The sequence below is a fragment of the Vigna unguiculata genome, chromosome 3, assembly GCF_004118075.2.
Source record: "Vigna unguiculata cultivar IT97K-499-35 chromosome 3, ASM411807v1, whole genome shotgun sequence".
NCBI lineage: Eukaryota > Viridiplantae > Streptophyta > Magnoliopsida > Fabales > Fabaceae > Vigna > Vigna unguiculata.
Window position 1 is genome coordinate 26,072,636 of NC_040281.1, and position 23,338 is coordinate 26,095,973.

The 23,338-nt window shown below is 34.2% G+C and overlaps 3 protein-coding genes across 3 annotated transcripts; 2 read left to right on the top strand and 1 right to left on the bottom strand.

Moving 5' to 3' along the window:
- Window positions 1-513: 513 nt before the first annotated feature.
- LOC114174988 (scopoletin glucosyltransferase-like) lies at window positions 514-2,038 on the top strand. Its single transcript, XM_028059732.1, has one exon. The coding sequence runs from the start codon at window positions 514-516 to the stop codon at window positions 1,933-1,935; it is 1,422 nt and encodes a 473-aa protein (XP_027915533.1). The 3' UTR covers window positions 1,936-2,038.
- Window positions 2,039-13,523: 11,485 nt separating this feature from the next.
- On the bottom strand, window positions 13,524-14,105 carry LOC114175225 (protein FAR-RED IMPAIRED RESPONSE 1-like). The gene has a single exon (XM_028059989.1). The coding sequence runs from the start codon at window positions 14,103-14,105 to the stop codon at window positions 13,524-13,526; it is 582 nt and encodes a 193-aa protein (XP_027915790.1).
- Window positions 14,106-15,188: 1,083 nt separating this feature from the next.
- On the top strand, window positions 15,189-16,309 carry LOC114175228. Its single transcript, XM_028059995.1, has 5 exons — window positions 15,189-15,432; window positions 15,523-15,659; window positions 15,733-15,834; window positions 15,925-15,984; window positions 16,082-16,309. Exons 1-5 carry the CDS (start codon window positions 15,189-15,191, stop codon window positions 16,307-16,309), a joined length of 771 nt encoding a protein of 256 aa, XP_027915796.1.
- Window positions 16,310-23,338: the final 7,029 nt, after the last annotated feature.

The following is a 23,338-nucleotide window of genomic DNA, read 5'->3' on the forward strand; positions in this document are numbered from 1 at the left end:
ACAACTCGACAACTAATCTACTTAATCTATAGTTTTTGAGATGACAATGAAGTTATGAAACTAAGTTTAACACGTCAAAAATAGAAAAAAAGAAAAAGAAAGTTGATTTATCATATATAATGCTAATTTCTCGCTATCTTATGTGGTACATTATTCATGTTATATGTTTTCTAAAATGAGTTCTGTCTCTACTGTTTCAAACTTGAATTTACTCTTTTTTTCTTATAGTCTCATCAATTTATTTATGACAATTTGGAGTTATAAATGTCTGCTCTCAATTTTCTTTTCCCTTTTCTAGATTTAAATTCTATGATAAAAACTCCGGAAACAATTGCTGCATGCAACGCCCATTCTACTTCACGTTTCTAATCCCCCGCTTCCCCATAGACTTTCCATAATCACAACTGGAAAGTCAACACTTGTTTTGAAGTGCTACTATAAAAACTTCACACTGTAGAACCAAAAGGAAAAATATCCATTCTGAAATTCCCCCTTTATTTACTACTAAAAAAGATGAGCAATGAAGTTCATTCTTTACATGTATTCTTCATCCCTTTCTTGGCTTATGGCCATATCATTCCCACCGTTGACATGGCCAAATTATTTGCTGAAAAGGGTGTGAAGGCCACTATCATCACCACACCCCTCAACGCACCTTTCATCACCAAAACCACAGGAAAACCCAAAACCAGCAGCACCACGATTCATGTCCGAACAATCGAGCTCCCATGTGCCGAGGCTGGTCTACCTAATGGGTGTGAAAACACTAACTCCATCACTTCCGGGGCCTTATTTCCTGCATTCTTTAGGGCTTGTGGGTTACTTCAAGACCAGTTTGAGCAACTGTTGCTTGAGCAGCGTCCTAATTGTGTCGTTGCGGATGTTATGTTCCCATGGGCAACTAATTCAGCAGCCAAATTTGGAGTTCCTAGCCTTGTGTACGACGGGACAAGCTTCTTTTCTATATGTGCTAACGAGTGCATGGGACTCTACGAGCCCTACAAGAATGTTTCTTCGGATTCTGAACCCTTTCTCATTCCCAACCTTCCCGGGGAGATTACAATCACAAGGATGCAGGTGTCACCTCATGTCATGAGCAATGAAAGCCCAGGCGTGACAAAGTTGTTGGAGGAAGTAAGAGAATCAGAGTTGAAAAGCTATGGGATGGTTGTTAATAGCTTCTATGAGCTTGAGAAGGTATATGCAGATCATTTAAGGAATGTTCTTGGAAGAAAAGCATGGCACATAGGCCCAATGTTTCTTTCCAACAGGGTTAAAGAAGAAAAGGCACATGGAGAAGATGAGCATGAGTGTCTAAAATGGCTTGACACAAAGAAACCTAACTCAGTTGTTTATGTATGCTTTGGAACTACCACAAAGATGACAACTTCTCAACTTAAGGACATTGCTACGGGTCTTGAGGCTTCAGGGGAACAATTCATTTGGGTGGTGAGGAAAAGCGAAGAAGATGGAGTTGAATGGCTACCTGAGGAATTTGAGAAAAAGATTGAAGGTAAGGGACTAATCATAAGAGGGTGGGCACCTCAAGTATTGATTCTTGAGCATGAAGCGATTGGAGCATTTGTGACTCATTGTGGATGGAATTCAATTTTGGAAGGAGTGGTTGCTGGGGTACCTATGGTAACTTGGCCTATTGCTTATGAGCAGTTTTTCAATGAGAAATTGGTGTGTGAGATTCTTAAAATTGGGGTGCCTAGTGGAGCTAAAAAATGGGCTGCAGGAGTGGGAGATACTGTTAAATGGGAGGCTGTAGAGAAGGCTGTGAAAACGATAATGAGTGGGGAAGAAGCAAATGAAATGAGGAACAAAGTTAAGGTGCTGTCGCATCTAGCTAGGGAAGCTGTAGCAGAAGGAGGATCTTCAAACTCAGATTTGAATGCTTTAATCGCTGAGTTGAGTTCACTCACCATCTAATATAAAGTAATTTTATAGTTTCCTATCTTATCCTATTGAAAAAAGAGAGGATGGATTTATTATTTTAGAGCATCTCATAGAGCTGCTTAATTAAGTTGTGTGTTCTTAATAAGAATTTATGATAAATAAGAGTGATATTAGAGAGACTTGTTAACAAGTGATTGAATTATCATGTGCTTATGCAAGAACAAGTGCTAAAACCGTTTGTGATCTCTGTTGTTTGTACAAGTCTTCTTCTTGGCTAATTAATAATAATAAAATATTAATTACTCTGAAATTTCATTGATTTTGTTATCTACCTTTGGTTTAAACTAATTCCTTTTAAATTACAAAAATATTCGATGGCACTCTTCATATATTATATACAAATTTTTCAATTATTTTAAAATATTATACAGTATATTCTACATGAAAATTATTTTAACTTTACGAAAATGATATTTTACACAACATACTGTCCTTTTAAAATTTCATTTTTCAATTTTTTTTTGCAACATTGCCACTTTTTTTCATTGTGGTTTGTTATGCTGTCTTGGAGTTCGTATTCATTTAAAAATTACAATATTATTTGAAATTGATGGAAAGTAGAATATCCTCTTGGTTCGTGTTTTATCTGCATTAGCGTATGTTTGAGTGTAGTAATGTCTTTGTTACTTTGCACATGATGCGTATTTTTGTATTCGCGTCAATACAAACAAAACACGAACGAATAAGATATTCTACTTTCCACCGATTCCGAATTACATTGCAATTTCTGAACAAACACAAAGCCAGTACAATGAACCACAATGAAAGAAGGCGGCAATAATGGTTGCAATTTCTGAATGAAGACACGATGCTCACTCTAACAATGTGCCAATGTAGAGAAAAATGGATGCCTCAGTTTTCACCAATTTCAAATATGTTGTTCCTACTGTGGAAAAGTTTTGGCCCCATAGCACATGTTACCAATGCAAAAAAAAAAAAATGAAAAATGAAATTTTAAAATGACACATATGTGGTGTCAAAAATAAGTAAAAAACGATGTTAAAATATTAGTGTCGTTTTGAAAAATGTTTTCTCAACGAAAGTTGAAATTTTTTTGTCCCAATACCACACCTGTGACCAATGCAAATAAAATATTGAAAAATGTAATTTGAAAATGACACGTAAACAGTGTAAAATTGAGTAAGAAAACAGAGTCAAAATATTGTTTTCGTCGTTGGATTTGGATTCTTGTTTCCTTCTCGACATATAAAAGTATATATGGAAGGTAAATTAATATTTTGATTATAGCATAATATTTTATTGAGAAAAACAATTGTCAAATGGAAGTTATTTGTGAATAATGATATCAACATAGTATTTGTAACAAAAAGTTATCATCAACTTGAAATGGATGTCCTGGAAAATATTTTCGATGTTTTTAGGTCAAATAATAATCCAGTTTAAATACTATGTAAGTTATGAAATTATAATTACTTCAAGTAATTTTTAATTAATGAAAATTTGTTATTTCAAACTTTAATTTTAACAAAATAATAAAATAAATTTATGATTTTTTTAGTATTGGGATTTAGGGTTTTCCTTTACGCCTTGTATAATGGGTCAAGTAATCTTAGTAGTGGTCATGTCTCATGCTCCTAATCCAGAGGATTTCTCCTTAGTAGTGGTCATGTGTCATACTCTTAATGGAGAGGGATTTTTCTTGGCCTCCAAGTTAGAGTATTAGGGTTTTTCTTATACAATTTGGAGTTACCTTTCAGGTTAACAAAGCTTATAAATAGAGGTTTCTCCCCATGTAACAATCACCTTTAATTTGAGTAAAATTATTCTGTGAATTTTGTCTCATACTATTTAACTTAGGTTACTAAGACTAGAATACCCCTTCTAGGTTTCATCTAACGACTTTTCTTTAAGAGTTGACTCAACCCCTCTTGAGAGCACCCAAACACCACACCATCTACACCGTAAAATCACAACAACCGAGAAAGCACTTAATCATGCATCAACAAAGTTCCCAACCAACTTGCATATACCCAAAGACTAGGTCCTACTAATGATGAAACTAATCTGTCATATACATCAAGCACTCAAAGCAATGCAAGCTAGAATCATACCACACAAATTTTCTAAACAATATTTAAGTTCCAAATGGCCTTAGAAGCACTCGACCAATTATGCATTTAAGGTAGAAAAATTTTGTTTTTAGATTCAAGCTCAACTCAAGTTCAAAAGTGGTGTCTAGATATATTTGAACAATGACCTAATTCTCACATGCTTCGTTCGAACACTCCTAAATGCTTTGGTCTTCATATCACTTCTATCTTCAACTCTCCACTACAAATGGTTCCTTATCGTCCAAATTGCTCTTGCTCGAGGTGTACTTGTAAAAGATACTCTAATGCTTAAGTTAGTATTTGTCAAAGTAGAGGTTATATTGAATGCTGTAATTATTAAACACAACTATCTTACATTAATCTTTTATTTATACTATTCATAATGAGCTTTTACTTACCATCAATCTAATTACGACCCAAACATGCTTTAATATTGTTTATTTAGTTAGATTTCTAATTATCTTTTCTAAGTCATGTCTAGGTTAGTTAATTGTATTGAATTGCTGTCAAACATTGCCAACATGGACGACCAAACGTAAGAAATTAAATTCAATTGTGGCACTTAGTAAAAATTTAAAATATATGATTAAAGAGAAGAATTACTTTACGGTATAACATGTAAAGATAAAACTAGACAGCAAACTTTACATAATTAATAATTAAATTTATATAAGTAATAACTAAATTGAAAAATTAAAAACTAAATAAATAAATAAATTTATCTTCTAAAGTTTCCTAATTTTAATCACAAAATGAGATATTAAAAGTACATTTTAACAATAAATTAATGCACAAAAATTTAGAGTGTCTCATGTTGATTTAAAAGGAAAATGGTATAGTGACTACCCATTTTGACTATCCATTTTGACTACCCATTTACTACCTTAATTACGTGGAAAATAATATTTAATATTTTTTTAATTGCATCAAATGGAGTGGCACGTGACGGAAGGGAAAGCTGAAATTATGTTACCATTTTCCATCCTGTCGTTAATTAACATCCTTCCCGTGAAATTGAAAAAAGAAGTAAAAAGGGAAATTTTAGAAAAAAACTTCGCAGTCGCATATCATTGTGCCTCCAGACCAAAAGTTTTCTTCTCCACCATGCGTCTGAACTCCACTATACCTTCGAAGTCCACCGCACAGGCACGAAGTCCACCATCCGTTTTGAAAATCCACCACCACGACGAAGTCCACCGTCCTTCCGAAGACCACCGTGCCTGCGAAGTCTCCTGTCCCTGCGAAGTCCCCCGTCCTTGCGAAGTCCATCGTGTTGATAGTCTCCTTCGAAAATCCACCACCCCGAAACACCGAAAGGTACCTTCTTTGTGCCGTTGTGTGAATGGTAAGTGTTTAGGGTTTTCCAGTGAAAGGGGGTTTTTAACATCACAGTGTTCTCCATTTGCAGGGTATTCTTCCATTTAAAGGTAAGATTTAAAGGTAAGATTTTTAACATCACAGTGTTCTCCATTTAAAGGTAAGATTTTTTTGTTTTCTCCGAAGCATTGACGTCGTGGTTGTATCATTTTGGTTTGGCATTGAAAAATGTATGTCTAATAATGGTGGATTTTATAAAAAATGTATCTCTAATATCATTATTTACTTACTTTTTTAAGATTTGCATGATAATAGTTGTGTTGAATCTAGGTTTTGATTAGTAGTGTGTCATTAAATTGTAATATTGAGTGGATGATTTGTAGTAATTTTGACCAGTGCATTTGTCTTGACAAGTATTTTACTGATGTTAATACCTCCTTCTAATTGTTCAAAATAATTGAGGAACTGTTGCATTGCATATAATGTAAAATAAAGACAATTAAGAGTAAAGGTAAGCATAAATGTTGGCTCTATTTGGTCGAAGTCTCTCTTAGTCCTTTCCAAAACTGTTGGGTTAGCATGCTTATCCTAATACCTTCATAATTCATGCAGTTGACGAATCTGTAATAGAATAAATAGTAGGAGCTGTGACTAGCAAGTAATATACTCATTTTCTGTTGTTCTAAGCCTTAAAGCATTGTCAGCGATAGGAAATCATACGAGTTCATGAATCATTAGAGAATTGAAATCCATATGTAAGCCATCACTTGATATATGTAGTTTTGAATCAAAAAGAAAATATTGATTTTAATTCTCCCAAATAGAACTAGTTTAAAACTATTATTTATTCATTCATAATGAAGTACCTTGCACTTAATCTAATTTAGTCATTCATAATGCAGTACCTTTTATAAAGAAGATAGTCTAATTTTAACTTTGATACAAAATCTCAATTGTTAATGTTGTATAAGTATACCGTTGTCCATCTTTCTTGCTTTATTACTTGGTTGCTTTAAATTATAATGTTTTTGGCTTTCCACTCTTGGTTGACTTTAAAGGAATTTTCTTTCTACTTTAGATTGTAATGTTTGTGGGTTTTCACTTTAGATTATAAGTCTTTGATACCATGAATTTACTTGAATGAATTCAGTAGAATGGATATTATTGATAATTAAAAGTATTATGTAACATTTTTTCTTGCTTACTTATTTATTTTGGTCTTAGTTATTACAATTGATTAATAGTTGAATTAGTTATATGGTAGGGAAAAGGGAAGTGAAATCTTCTCCGCAATCATGGAATAAGGGTAAGAAGACCAAGATGGAGAAGGATGCCCAGGTCAATTTTCACTCCTTAGGACCATTTAAATGAAATTATGTTTACTAATTGTTCAACTAAATTGTATTGTCGTGTATTATAGGTGAGGATCTTGCATCGTTGTGATACAAAATACATTGTTTAAGTAAACAATGTAGTCAAAGCAACCCACCATAAGCGGATTGAAGGAACACCATTTAGATGGTGTTTGTCTTTGGACAAGATGTTGGAAATAAATTGCCCTTTGATTAGGGAAGTTTTGAATCGGTGGCTTATAAATGGGGATTCATTCGTGTTGGCCCGCACTTAGTTCGCTTATCAATATATGATGTTTGTATATGCTTAGGTCTTAGCATGGTTGGTAAATTTGTTCCATTTTTGAAGTTAGTGGGTTAGTAGGTTCACTTTTTGAGAACAAACCTATTTCAGTCCGAGATATAAGTAACAAGATTAAGAACTATGTTAGTAGTGATGATGATGATGATGTACAGAGTGTTTGTAGATTGTACTTGTTACTCTGTTTCTTTGTCTTTTATTTTCCTAGGACATCTAGAACTGTGAACAATATGCCTTTCAAAATCTTAGACAATCTGGACAACTTTGTGACTTTAATTGGGTTGATTCTGTTCATACCTTTTTTATTGGTGGTATGAATCGTGGATGTAAGGTTCTACTAGAAAACCAAAATTCAAGTAGCCTTAACATAGCCAGTTGTGTTACAGTTATACAGGTAATTAATAATTTCAATAGTTGTGTTGTAATTTTTTTATGAATTTTGATATATTAATTGATTATTCCTTTATATAGATTTGGGTTGCCCGTTGACTTGGGTTAGAAGATGTACAAACTGAAAATCAATTCCCAAGAATTTTGCACTGGCCATTGGTTAAGATTAGGACAGTTAACATTGAGTCCCTTTTTGAAAAGAGTAAGGTATACAAAATTGAGATTTTTAACTTAGTCTTATGTAATTTTGTTTTTTTTTTGGTTTAAATTTTTTGAAAATATACTAATTTTTGTGTAGGTTGTTTTTGATTGGTCTCTTAGTGATTATGACAATAACAACCCAATTGTTCAAACTACACTTAGTGTTTTGCATGAAGGCACTGCAAAAGACGATGATAACGAATGTTGTGGTCGTTCTAAAGCTGAAGTGGAATTGGAAGAGAAAATACAAAAGCATGAAATGCTAATTAGGAGATGAAGGCAGAATTTAAAAAGATGTGTTCTGAATACCTTGGAAGGACTGCAACTGACACTTGTGGTGGTGAAGCAAATGCGTTAAATGAAGATCATTGTCCCCCTTCTAAGCAGCAGAAGTCTGGACCTCAGGATTGTGTTACTGAAGGTAATGTTTTGAATTCAGTTCATGGTTCTCCAAAACAGCAGGGAGAGTGTGACAAAGCTGAGGCTTCCCCTTCACCGCAAAAAGAGTGTGATCAATCAAGAATTGATATGGGTAAATTGTACAAGGATGTGACAGCTACCGTTAGTTGTAGGTATGGAATTCAGTTACTTTATACAAATATAGTTAAATTGAATAGAATTTATTTTGACTTGTTTAAATTCACTTGTTAGCATTGTTTACGCTAAAGTCAAAGGGCAATTATTAAGAAGCAATGAGTGCCATGGCTTTCGTCCTCGGGGTTGGATTGATAACATGGTATTCTCTGCCACTTAAATTTTTTACAGATTTATGTACTTTTTGAAATGAATGGAATATAATGATGATTAATTGTGTATGTGTAGTCTTTTTTGTTTGCTGCAAGTTACTTCATGTACAAAGAGAAAAGTCAGACTGGGAGCATAAATAGAGTTATATTTAATCCATTTGTATACAGTAAGTATATATGCTTAATATTTGTGATTTAAATAGTTGAAATAATTTAAAGAGTTTTTTGTGCTGCAGAATGCAGTGATCATCGATTGTAACAATAGAAAGATTAATAGACGTGTCTGGCGTGTGGACGAGTATAGGCATTACCTTCCGCCTGATTTGTGTTCTATTCAAGAAATTTTAAGAGCAGATCTGGTTAGTATCCAATGTCATGTGATAAAGTAATGAATTTATAAAATTGAATTTTACTTTAATTAATGGTTGTTCCGTTTAGTTATTTGCACCAGTGGTTTACGATGGACACTGGTGGTGTTATGCTATCCAATTTTACAACAAGAAGTTTATTATATTGGATTCTTTTCCCCACAATTTTCGTCGCAAAAAACAAATAGATAATCATGTTGTAAGTATGTTATAGCATTTGGATAATTATAAGTTTGTTTGCTTACTTAATTTGCACAATTGAATTGTAACATATTTGTGTTTTCAGACACTAGTGCAAATTTTGCTTTTTACCTCGCCTTATATGCCTCGGTTGGTCAGGAACCAAAGCATATAATGGCGCGGTGGCATTTTTGCAATTCTAGGCAACTTTTATGCCTCGGTTCAACGAAAACTCGAAGCAAAAGAGGGTTATATGCTTTTGTTCAAAAAAACCGGTGCCAAAAGAGGGTTATATGCTTCGGTTCCATAGACCCGAAGCCAAAAATGTGGCTGGATATTTCAAAAATGCCACTAGCCATTACATCTTTGGCCTCGGGTGTCACTGAACTGGGGCCAAATAGGGCTATATGCCTCGGTTATTAATTGAACTAAGGCCATATAGTTTAATTAGGGTTCAAAATTGGCGAACCCTTATTCTTCCCCGTGCTGCATTTCTCCTCTTTCTCTCTCTCTCTCTACAACCTGCTGCTTCAGCCACCCACCACCACGTGAAGCTCTGCAACCACGCTGTGCTGCCACTGCCCTACTCTGGCCACCGTCTCCGCGAGCTGTCACCGGTGGCTCTGGTGGACCGGGAAGCTTGCAAGGTCGTGACCTTCAATGGTGGTCGGCGTTGTCAACGCATGTCATGGCCTACCGTGTGAGGGAGGTGGTGTTCTAATGGACAACAACGAGTGAGAGGGTCCTTGGTTGAGTGAGAAAGTCGTGGCCGTGAATGGAGGGAGATGTTGTGGTCCGAGCATATGGAGGAGAAGAAACCCTTGGAGGTCCCTGCACTGCATTTCTCCTCTCTCTCTCTACAACCTCTGCTCCAGCCACCCACCACTCAAAGATGTTGAATCTCAGCTTGAGAAACTGAAGAAGTATTCAACTATCATTCGTGTTCTTGCTCATACTCAGGTAGAGGAAGTGTTTAGGTTGTCTGAGTTTGGTTAGTTTTTATGTTGAGGGGTCTGAAATAGAAGAAAGCACATTTGATGGAGATCCAAGTTAATGGTGGAACAGTAGCACAGAAGATGGACTACGCATACAGCTTCTTTGAGAAGCAAATCCCAATGGATGTAGTTTTTCAGAAAGATGAGATGATTGATATCATTGGTGTGACTAAGGGTAAGGGTTATGAAGGTGTTGTGACTCGTTGGGGTGTTACTCGACTCCCTCGCAAGACTCACAGAGGTCTGAGGAAGGTTGCTTGTATTGGTGCTTGGCACCCTACCCGTGTTTCTTTCACTGTTGCCAGGGCTGGTCAGAATGGTTATCATCATCGAACTGAGTTGATGGGTATTGACGGGGTTGAAGATGTGACTATATGGCCTCAATTCTTACCATAACCGAGGCCAAAGGCTCTGCAAAATTTTTAATTAAAAAAATATTGTGAATCTATGGCTCCGGTTCCTTTGCAACCGAAGCAGAAAAGTGTTTTTATGGCCTCGGGTTATAACCGAGGTCAAAAGGCACCCCCTTTTGGCCTCACCCCAATATGCCTCGATTCTAAAATCGAGGCAGAATGACGAAAATAACCGGGGCCAAAAGCCCTTATTACACTGGTGAGATGTAGAATGTGGAGAACCTTTTTTGGCTTCTAATTAATGATAAGAACCAAATGAAACCAACATTTGAACTAGTCATTGACAACCTTCCTCATCAACCAAATTTGTATGGACGTCGATCTTCTATATCGGTAATGCCATTGTAAAAATTTGTGTATATTTGATTACATTTAATTTTTGGTGATTTCAGGCATTACTGTGGCATTCTGGTCTTAAAGTATCTTTAAATGTGGGATGGACTTAAAAGATTTGATGGAAAGAACATGCCTTCATACTCTTGTGTAAGTACCAAAACCTTTTAAGTGCTTGCCTTCAACTTTCATTTCCTTAAATTATGATATTTAAATAGGAATTTTCTAATTATTTTCTGAATTACAGGAGGAGCTGCAACATTTTGAGACAACATTACATTTGTGAATGGTTGCTTGACCAGAAAATTTGCATAGAGAGAATGTTCTTCAAAGATTTCAACCATACCTTAGGAATTAGTATTATATGGGAGTCACTGGGAGTTTGTCCATATATGGGTGTGTAGTGGTCTTTTGAATATTTTGTAGATTGATTACGCTTTTAAATATTGACATCAAAAATTTAAAATACATTTGACAACAATTATTTATGTAATTTTGTGGCCATGTTAAATGGAAGTACAACTTTCTATCTCAATATTGGATTGTTTGATAAATAATATGTTGTCTCCAGAATTGAAAAGAATGTCCGTTTCATGTACAATGATTAAAATGACAAAATGTTCAGTTAACAAGGTAGTTTGCACTCCTGTTTTGAATTGAATGATTTATTTCATGTACAATGATTAAATTGACATCACCTTTAACTTACTTAAGTGATCGAGTAAAAATTAATTATTTTCTTTTGTTTAAAAGAAAGTTCTCACCAAAGAGATAGTTAATTTAGTTAACCAAATAAATGAAACCAACCATACAATCAATTCGACATACTCATTTTAAGTAAATTGAAGTTACATCATTTTGAATCAGTTATGCAATGGCATAAATGAACTCCTTCATAGGAATTGTTGTTAATTGAATATGCTATTAAAATTGGGTATTTAAAACCTCAACTGAAATGATTAGAATAGGAATTTGTTTGTTGTGCAAGTGAGATGAATGAGGGAAGCTATCACCACATATTCACTCGAAAACTACCATTACTTCCACATGCATTTTAAATGCAATAAAATACATCCATCAAAATGTTTGTAGGGTAAATTATTTTAATAACATTTATCAGCCTTTACGAAATGTGATGAGTCTTAACAAAATAAGTGGTGACCCATACAATATTTTTGTACAAGGATACACTGCAATGAAGTTCACCCACATTAAAATTTGAAGCAAAATAATTATGTCGATAACTAAACATGTCATTCACAAACACATCAACCAATCCAAAAGTAGATGTTCTTTGCAAACTAGTTCTTGCACATAACACAAAACTTATGGTCATAATAGGTAGAAGTGATGAAGTGTAATTATAATTAAATATCTCATATCTGAACTTGACCTTAATGTGTTGACTTTCATGAAGAATTTGTGTGCTTTATACTGATGTCAACAAGGATACAAAGCCTGTGCACTACACATCACAAACTTGGCAAACACATAATTTAAAATAATTAATGACTTTGTATAACTTAGCAAACCTACTTATTACAATAAAACTTACCATGTTGTTTGTATCTCTTCCATGTATTTCTTCATGAGTAGGATGTTTAGTAGAAGTTCCAAGGTCACTGTCATGGACTGAGGTTCCATCCCTACATGCTTTGTTCCTTGCAGCCTTACATTTTTTTTTTGCAAACCTTTTCAACGGTTGATTGCATTCTTAATCCTCGTGGTCGACCCTTTCTTTTCACATGGGATGGGCTTAGTATATTGTTGTGTTCAATCGCAGTATTAGGTGTAAAAGAAATGTCTTTTTCAGTCCCCAATGAAGTTGCCCCCACATTGGACCCTCTTATGGATGCATTTTTTTACAACAACTCTAGTTGGTCAACAAGGAAGTCTGTTCCACTTTGACTTTCACATGCAACCTCAACAATGTCATAAAATTTCTTACACAATAAGTCATAACTCTTAACATTAGGTTCGCCTTTCTTAGTGTTTTATGATGCTCTTATCAAAGTATGCCTTCTTGTATTCGTTTGCTCCACCGACCCAGAATATACTTTTGTGAAACACATTTCACATCTTCTTGTGCAAGGATCATTAGGCTGTGTCGACAAAGAATACCTCTAAACTCAAACAGCCTACAAGAGCATTCAATGTCTTTTGTTGAAGGATCAAATAAAACTTCATGCATCTTGTCTGCACTTTTGTCTTTCCATATCAAAGCTTCTTTGACAAAATATTTTGTCCTAATCCCATCAAATGCAACATTTTTCACGTTACAATTCATTTTGCACCGAAATTCGTTTTGCACTTCCCCAAATTTTATATGAGTGTATTCCTCCTAAAATTGCCTCTCGATAAATGATTGAGATCCACAAGGAAAGGTAGTATTAAGAGAACTGAAGTCCGCATCATACTCCTTCTCTGCCTTGGAACGGAGGGCGTTGTCATATTGAACCACAAATTGTTTTAGTGTGGTTGTAGAGTTGATGAACCCATCAAAGAAGGCGTTCATCCCCTCACTTCTTTGTGTTGTCGACATGTCAGCCCAAAAATCACATTTCAAATAACATGGCACCCATCGATGCCTTTCTTCAAATAGGGTGTACAACCATTCATTTAGTTGTAGCTCATACATTTCAATGAAATTATTCCATCCACTCTCAAAATCCTCAGCAGTAGATAATTCATACACCAATTGCTTCATGGTATGCTTGATTTCCTTGTAGTTTCTATATCCAATCAATTTTTCGAGAAGTTTCTTCATTATGTGCCAAAGGCACCAACGGTGTCGTGTGTTGGGGAAGACCATTTGGTTTGCATTTTGCATAGCCTTGCACTGATCAGTGACAATGTCTTCCAGGGATTTATTTCTCATGCATCGCAACCAACATCAAAATAGCCACACAAATGTACTACTGTCTTCTACAGATAGAAGTCCACATCCTAGTAAGATTGAATGACCATGGTGATTAACCCCAACAAATGGTGCAAATGGCATGTCGCACTTATTGGTTAAGTACGTTGTATCAAACGATACAACATCCTCAAACTCTATAAAGGTAGCCCTACTCCTAACATCAGCCCAAAATACATTGCTTATTTGATTATCTGAATCCATATCAATTTCAAAAAAGAAATCTTTGTTCAATTCCCTCATAGCTGAAAAGTGGTTTAACAAAGTTTGTCCGTCACCTTCCTTCCCTAATGCACGTCTTTGCTTACCAATGTAGTTTTTAGCGTCTCGTTCCACAAATTGTAAATTTTCAAATCCCCCTGCATCACACCCCAAGGACCAAAAGCTCTTGTTAATGCGAACACCGACTTGGTCATTTAGGTCAAAGGTTCTCTTGACTTGCATATTCAGCTTTCTATTCCCACGAATAAGCCTGGATTTTGTTGGACTAACGTCATGGTTATGTTCATCTACCACAATACTAATCATCGACATATCTTGCTTTCTAACCGCTATCATGCGTGCTGGACATTGTTTTCTTTGTGTTGGAAGAGTCTTCATTTCAGGTGGAATGGAAGACACCCTTCCCCTCATGAGAACAAACTAACTTTAAGTAACACATTTGGTTGTCAACGTCCTTTTTAGATGTTCTTATTCTAATTCCAAAACCAGATTTAATTGCGCACTCTCTGTAATAAATCTTCACTTCATCAACACTTTCAAAAATCATCCCAACATATGGACAGAGAACTTCATCAAAGTGCTTTGAATGATGGTAGTCATCATTTCAGTGCTCCTGAATAACACTTCCTGTGGCCCCATCTATGTCTAATAAAGTTATGTCATCCAAGCCCATAATGTTGTTTTGTTCATCGTCCTCCATCTGTTATTAAAAGATCGAATATCATGATGAAAGCCCAGGTACGTAAGTTATCATATAAAACATGACCATAGAAGTTGCTTAAAACTTAATGTATTCAAAGGAATCCTTCCTTTTAAAGATAAAAATTTGATCTTTATAACGATGAGCATTAATAGTTTATTCATAAGTGTGAAAAAGTTCTTTCATGTGACGTCCACTGAAGTGTTCATTATATAAAAACCCTCGCATCAGTGGTGCAGTGTTCATTAAATAAGCTTTGGTACGAAATGGCATTTGAAATAAATAAATGAAAAGGAAACACTTACATTGTTTGATGGTTTGCAGCAAACTTGTTTGTGCAGTTGGGAAGTAGGCCTTTAACATTTATTGCTCATTTCCATGGTTCTATTTTGCTTCAATGAAACCCTATTTTTTAAGACGGTAGTTCAATGCAATGCAATAAAACCCATTTAATGCTGCGTAAATGATTTTAGGGTGGTGGGTGGGGGGACGCGTAAATGCAATGAAATAGAGCAGCTTGAATGGAATGCATTAAGTCTGGCGTGTTCAAAAAGCAAGTGAAGGGAAAAGTAGTAATTATACCTTTTATTTGTCCATGTATAAAAGTAAGATGACCTGACCAAGTATCTCACAAGTCCGTAAGTACATCTCGCAGTGTCAAGGTATACTTTGGAGTTTTCTCAACCCACTTCTAAAGGGAAGTCCATTTTGTTTCAATAATGGATCCGTGGGAGGCATTGGCGGTAGATGATGAGGTTCTCAAAGAATTTCTGGAAAGGTCGAACTCAGCCACAACTTTCATCACTAGACCAGCTAGAAACGCCCAATCTGTTATCCTGAACAGGCAGTTAGATGAAGCACATAATACACAGGAGTTTATGAACAAAATGGTTGTTGCGAGTCATGCACGTGATTTTTACTCAAATGCCTGGAAATGGGTAGAGCAGTTCATCAAACACCATGGTTAGCCTCCTTGTCGTACTACTAAATGAGTTCTCAAAATATATATCCATGATATTACTTTAATGAGTGATTTCATCATTTATCCCGTAGCTTTGGTTGAGGATGGAGACATTAAAAATATAACTCCATTGTCACAAAGGAAATCATTGAAAAGAATGCCTTTTATGGCTTGTGTAGTGAAAGAATGTAAGCCAAACGGGCTTGGTGACATGCTTATCACTATGAAGGTTAGTTTATTTTAAGCGATTGTGATGTACTCATTCATTATGATATCACTTATGTTGAAAATGACTATATTAGGACCCATATGATATCGCGAAAGCTAGCATCCACAATAAAGTGCTTAAGGATGCTGAATTTGGTTCAGACGTTGTTGTTGGATCTGTTCTGCTATTGAAAGAAGTACAAAAACAGAGCACTCATTTTTTAAAATATTATTCGTCATCATCATAAACTACTCTTGCTAAAAGTGCGTGCATATTGAATGTGTAGGTTGTCGTCTTCAAGGTTGATCGACGGATTCAATACCTAAATATCACTCTAAGGAACATTGTACAGACAAATAAAATAACAACACATAATTATCTATTTTCTTTACTTGTACTGGTGGTTGAATTTGATACACTTTCCTCATTTTTCTGTTTAATAGGTTTTCAAATATGACATTAGCCCTCCAACTGAAAAAGAAGTGAAGGCTTCTTTGCCTGTAGTGCGACTTAACTATGTTCCAAAACAAACTGTCCATGAGAATATGGAGACAAATGTGCATTCTGATTTAAACGTAAATCAAAACATAAATATGGATCATAATGTGGGGGCAAATGTGGACACCAACAACCCACCAGCTGTGTCGGTCAATGTGGACAAAATACTATAGAAGATGGTTCCTCCCTCAACTCAAAGTCCTTCTTATGAACTTAGGGAGACCTCCAAGGATGAATCATCTGCTTTGGATAATATTTCACTTAGTTAGCTAAAAAGTATTTGATGTGTTTTATTTCTATGCTATTTAAATTTTGATTAAGTATTGAAGTTTGTTGTTTGTACTTTGAAATATCAAACAATATTTGGTTAAAGAAATGTAGTAAATGTCTGACATTGTTGTTATTATGCAGACCTTTTTATTCATCTAAGCAACATTCACTAATAAAATCGTACTGCATATGATATTTCTGCACACACTGACTAAATAATCTGTTGACCTCGGATCTATTACCTGGTGACTTGCCCATAACATTTTGCACAAAAATATTAATTGGGGTCTGGTGTATGGCCAGTAAACTTCTTCCCCACATACAGTGACAAGAATGACCCTCAAAGCATGTGTGCAAGGTATGTTGAACCTAATAAATATTGATGCAACATAATTGGTCCAAAAAATTCACCACACATAAATAAAGTCTGGACGAAATATCTAGTGACCACACAATTCATAACTGGTGACCTTCCCTCAACTTTTTGCACAACTTATTCACCCATGCTATGTTGTAAGGATGTCCACAACTAATACCTTCATGCTGTCAGGGAAAACCTCAATGACAACTATAATAGGTATATCTACTCCTACAAAAATGGGTGAGGAATAATTAGACCACAAGTGCTTGAGCACACACAACCTAACTTTGACTGAATAATCTGTTGACCCCTGATGTATTATCTTGTGACCTACCCATAACATTTTGCACAAAAATATTAATTGGGGTCTGGTGTATGGCCAGTACACTTGTTCCCCACTTACAATGACAAGAATGACCCTCAAAGTATGTGTGCAAGGTATGTTGAAACTAATAAATATTGGTGCCACATAATTGGCCCACAAAAACCACCACATATAAATGAAATCTGCACGAAATATCTGGTGACCACACAATTCATAAGTGGTGACCTTCCCTGAACTTTTTCCACAGCTTATTCACCTATGCTATGTTGTTAGGATGTCCACAACTAAAACCTTCATACTGTCAGGGAAAACCTCAATGACAACTATAATAGGTATATCTACTCGTACAAAAAATGGTGAGGAATAATTAGCCCACAAGTGTTTGAGCACACACCACCTAACATTGACTGAATAATCTGTTATCTAGTGACCTGCCCATAACATTTTGCACAAAAATATTAATTGAAGTCTGGTGTATGGCTAGTAAACTTCTTCCCCACATACAGTGAAGAGAATGACCCTCAAAGCATGTGTGCAAGGTATGTTGAACCTAATAAATATTGATGGCACATAATTGGTCCAAAAAATTCACCACATAAGTGAAGTCTGCACAAAACATCTGGTGACCACACAATTCATAACTAGTGACCTTCACTGAACTTTTTGCACAACTTATTCACCCCTACTATGTTGCAAGGATGTCCACAACTAAATCCTTCATGTTGTCAGGGAATACCTCAATGACAACTATAATAGGTATATCTACTCGTACAAAAAATGGTGAGGAATAATTAGCCCACAAGTTCTTGAGCACACACAACCTAACATTGACTGAATAATCTGTTGACACTAGATGTATTATCTGGTGACCTGCCCATAACATTTTGCACAAAAATATTAATTGGGGTCTGGTGTATGGCCAGTAAAATTCTTCCCCACATTTAGTGACAAAAATGACCCTCAAAGCATGTGTGCAAAGTATGTTGAACCTAATAAATATTGATGCCACATAATTGGTCCAAAAAATTCACCACACATAAATGAAGTTTGCACGGAATATCTGGTGACCACACGATTCATAACTAGTGACCTTCCCTGAACTTTTTGCACAACTTATTTACCCCTGCTTTGTTGTAAGGATGTCCATAACTAAAACCTTCATGTTGTCAGGGAATACCTCAATGACAACTATAATAGGTATATCTACTCGTACAAAAAATGGTGAGGAATAATTAGCCCACAAGTGCTTCAGCACACACAACCTAACATTGACTGAATAATCTGTTGACCCATGATGTAATACTTGGTGACCTGCTCATAACATTTTGCACAAAAATATGAAGTGGGGTCTACTGTTTGGGTTCCATGGCAAACAATTATAAAATACAATATGTTGTATTCACTTCAATATAATTTTATAAACCAAAATATGTATCTTAAACAAAATAATTGAATATTAGTAACAAGTCTAGAAATCAATGACAATTTCAACAAAGTTGTACCTTCATCAATATCCCCAGATTTATGTTGAGCAATCTCGCTAAATTTTTCTTCACCTATGTCAGCAACACTAGATTCATCCCATTGATAATAATTATCTTCAACCTCATCACAGCCTTGCTTCTTCCTGTCACTCATATTTGCTTTCAACTCATAAAGTTTTTTTCGTATTTCGCATTTCAACAACTTCCATTAGTTTATCTTTTCTGCAAGCCTTACTTCCACGTCCAAATTCCTCAAAACCTTCTTTGACAAAGGTATTGCTGAGCTCTTCTACAGAGGCAGCAACATCTGAAACAACCTGCAAGAATTCAGAAAAACTCTCAACAAGTACTAATGACATAATTAAGAAAAGCTTAATATTAATCATGTTAAACAGCCTACCATGTTTCTATGCACACTCCTTTTAATTACATAGTCCCCTACTTTCACTTCCATCCAATGCAAGATTCTGGGGAACTTGGTGGTTGGACGTCGTTCCTTTGAGTTGGACATCAGAAAATGGTCGAACAACCATAACTAGAACATTTTAAAGGAAAATTAGTCACAACTCTTCACCACTTAGTTTTATCTCATGTAGTTTTATCTCATGAAATGGAAAATCAACCAAATTAAAGATACGGTACCTGTAACAAGTAAACACATCCCATAACATGGAAGTTTTTTGGAACCTGGTTTATCTCTCATCAACATTTTAGCTTTACAAATGCTTCCAACCAAATACCCATACACCACACCACCCCAATTATATTTCCCAATACTACAAACGTCAGCAACAATGTTGAACAAAATAAAAAAGACTCTACCATTAGATTGGCCAACAAAAACTCAGAAATTCCTAACAAAAGATAAAACTTACAAAAATCATTAACTTCTAGATGTTTACTATGTTTTAATAGGTAGTCATATACCATTTCAACATCAACAACTTTGTTAGGTCCAAATAACTTATTGCAATGACTATCTAAGCCTTCTCGGGTTAAATCAATGTTCTGACCAACTACCCTCAAACCAAGACCAAGACATACGTCTAATAAGCTTAAAGCAACAACTTTTGTACCCATGTCAAACCCCTCCCCCCCACCATCCTTTCAACCCACCGACTAATTAACAGACTCAACATATTCCTAGATATCTTCACAGACTCTTTCAACTCAACCAACCATGCAAATGGTGTTGCCTCAATAAATGACTTTTGATCATTTGTTAACTTCTTATTCAAACTACCAATAAATTTGGTTCGGCATGAATGCCTAAAACAAATCTGGATCAACAAACAAAAAAAACTAGTTATAACAATTTTAATCAAAGACACATCCAAAACAAAATGAATTAAAACATATCATACCTTCCGGTCAACACTAAAATCGCTTCCTTCACTAACTTCACTCATAATTCTCACCTGAAAACATAATTGAGGTCATCACAAATTCATAAGTGAAACTTACATCAATGCATTTGTTATCAATATATTGAATACTAGTGAACTCATTGAAGGAACTTAATGGGAAAAATACTTAGTCCAACCAACATACCTCAAATTTAATTATTCAACTGTCTATCTAATCAATATTATAACAATTCCTAAATCACAAACAAAGTTTATTGAATTCCATGAAATCAATAAAGGATTACAACGACTCGTTCACATATGTATTCTTTAGAGACAACTACCTTTATCCTGTGATGAGTTTTAAAAAGGAAAATGATTTGCAAATTAATGTTTGAAGCAGATTGTATCACCAAATATGATAATGTTAGGCAAAGGAAAACAAAGCCACCAAAGAATAAAAATTTATTATGCACTGCAACAACATCCCAAGAGTACAAACTTCAGACTCAGAATCCTTTATGAATATAGCAATTCAAATAGTCAAATGGAAAAACGTCAAAACTATAAAAATATCAAAAGAGTTTAGTTTACCTCCTTAGCTCTTTACACAAAAGCATCGATCTCGAGGATCAAAGTTGTACCAAAAAATAAAAAAAGACTACATGATATGCCTTGTGTAACTGGATGACAACAAATGAAAAATTGATCTCAATTCCAAAAGAGTTATATACACTGTTACAACAGCCAAAGATGTCAAATTATGGTTTCAAAAAAAAATTGTTCATTTTTGGTTGATTACAAACATAGATAAAATTACAAAAGTAAATATTACATATCTAGAAATGAAACACGAAAAAATATGAGACGAAATTGAAACAGTAAAAAAATAAATATTCTTCAGATGCAAATCATACCGGTGGACTTCGTCGTGGTGGTGGATTTTCGAAACAGACGGTGGAATTCGTGCCTACGGGGTGGACTTCGAAGGTGTGGTGGAGTTCAGACACACGATGGAGAAGAAAACTTTTGGTTTGGAGGCACAGTGATATGCGACTGCGAAGTTTTTTCTGAAATTTCACTTTTAGCTTCTTTTTTCAATTTCACGGAAAGGATGTTAATTGACGGCAGGATGGAAAACGGTAACTTAATTTCATTTGCCTTTAGTCACGTGCCACTCCATTTGATGCAATTAAAAATAAATTAAATATTATTTTCCACGTAAGGTAGTAAATGGGTAGTCAAAATGGGTAGTCACTATACCATTTTCCGATTTAAAATGCAAAAAAAGACATAATTATTTGGCTTAAATATCATTTTGGTTCCAATTTTCGTGAGCTTTGTTTCGTTTGGTCCTCATTTTTTCGAAATGTTCAAAATGATCCTAATTTTTGTAATTTGTGGTCAATTTGGTTCTTTTTTGTAGACGCCGTTTAAATTGTTAACAGAAGGTGAACAGTAACTGCCACGTGTCATTCCGTGGTTTTTTTATTTTATTTTTATTTTAAAAAAATATTTTTTTAATTTTAAAAATGTTGTCCACGTGTTAAATCAACATTGTGACACGTGGCAGTATCTCGTGGCTTGTATTCAATTTGGTACCAATTTTCATTAATTTTGTTCAATTTAGTCCCAATTTTCGTTAATTTTGTTCAATTCAATCCCAATTTTGTCTCTCTATCCAAAATGACCAAATTTATTTTTTATATAAATGTTATATTGAAAATTTTATTTTTATTTTTATTAAAATTTATTTTAAATATTTCTTTCATTATTTTTATACCAAACCTAACTATAATATTGGAGGGAAATTATTATATATGTTTGATTTTTGGTACATGTAAAAAATAGGGTTAAAGTTAGTTTAAAATTAGAGAAAAAATTCTTCATTGTTTTTATAATTAGAAAGAAAATTCTTCATTATTTTTTAAATGATTCAGTACAACATTTATATAGAAATTAAATTTGGTCAATTTGGAGAGGAGCAAAATTGGGACTCATTTGAACAAAATTAACGAAGATTGGGACTAAATGGAACAAAATTAACGAAAATCAGGACCAAATTAAATATAAGCCACAAGATACTACCACATGCCACAATGTTGACTTGACACGTGGACAACATTTTTAAAATTAAAAAATATTTAAATTTTTTTTAAAAATTAAAAAACTACAAAGTGACACGTAGCAGTTATTGTTCACCTCCCATTAACAATTTAAATGGCGTCTGCAAAAAGGACCAAATTGACCATAAATTACAAAAATTAGAACCATTTTGAACATTTTGAAAGAACGAGGAACAAACAAAACAAAGTCACAAATATTGAAAAAAAAAAAAAAGGTATTTAAGCTTAATTATTTTTTCTCGTGATGTTAGTGTCTATATCAAGATCGCCATTATTTTAGTTATGAAAATTTTATGCTGATTCATGATCATTAAATAACTCTAATATATATGTATTGATAAAGAAGAATAATTAAAACTAAAAGAAAAAAATATCAAGTCTTCAATAAATTTTCAAACTCTTATAAATGAGAACTCTAATTTCTACATCTTAAACATCAAGATGTCACACCAATTGAAAAGTATTCAAGGGAGAAATATAAACTAAATTAAAGAATGAAAAAATTAAATACTTTCTACTCTCTTTTTTTCTACTAAACTCTCTTTTCTTATATTTAGATTTGTATTATCACTTAAGCAACCCATACAATAAACGTATTTCTATTTTTTCTACTTTAAAAGTATTAAAGGGAGAAACATAAACTAAATTAAAGAATTATAAAATTAAATACTTTCTACTTGTTTTGGTTTTTTTTTCTAAACTCTCTTTTATTTAGATTTTTATTAACACTTAAGTAACTCATACATTAAACACTGCCAAATTTTGCTATATCTCTAATTTATTATTTTGAAATACATACAATTAAATATCAAAATAAATTTATTATATTTGAATTATGAATAAGGTGAAGGTAAGATAAAAGAAATAATTATAGGTTATAAAATCATAAAGAGATAGTTCAAAATAAAAATAAAATCCTGTGTCGCGACTTCTCTTTTACTCTTGTTCTTCACATCCTTCTTTTCCTCTACTTCTCGGTACCTTTGTCTTTTGATATATTTGTCTCGGTACCTCAGCAGTTATTGAAAGAGTTACAAGATAGTTAAAATACATATTGACAACTAACTAATATAAAAAGAACAAGATACTAATGTATTGGTTCAGTAAACAATGTAACTCTCAGTTTCAGAGACAATTAGGAGAAGACATTTAAGAGTTACAAAGTTTCATGATTAATAAATTATAAACAACCTTTTCATTAATTCGTAACTCTCAGTCATGAACAAATAAACTTTTTAAACTAGCAAAACCTTTTTCAGAAGCGAAGGAATATCTGAACGAATCGAGCCA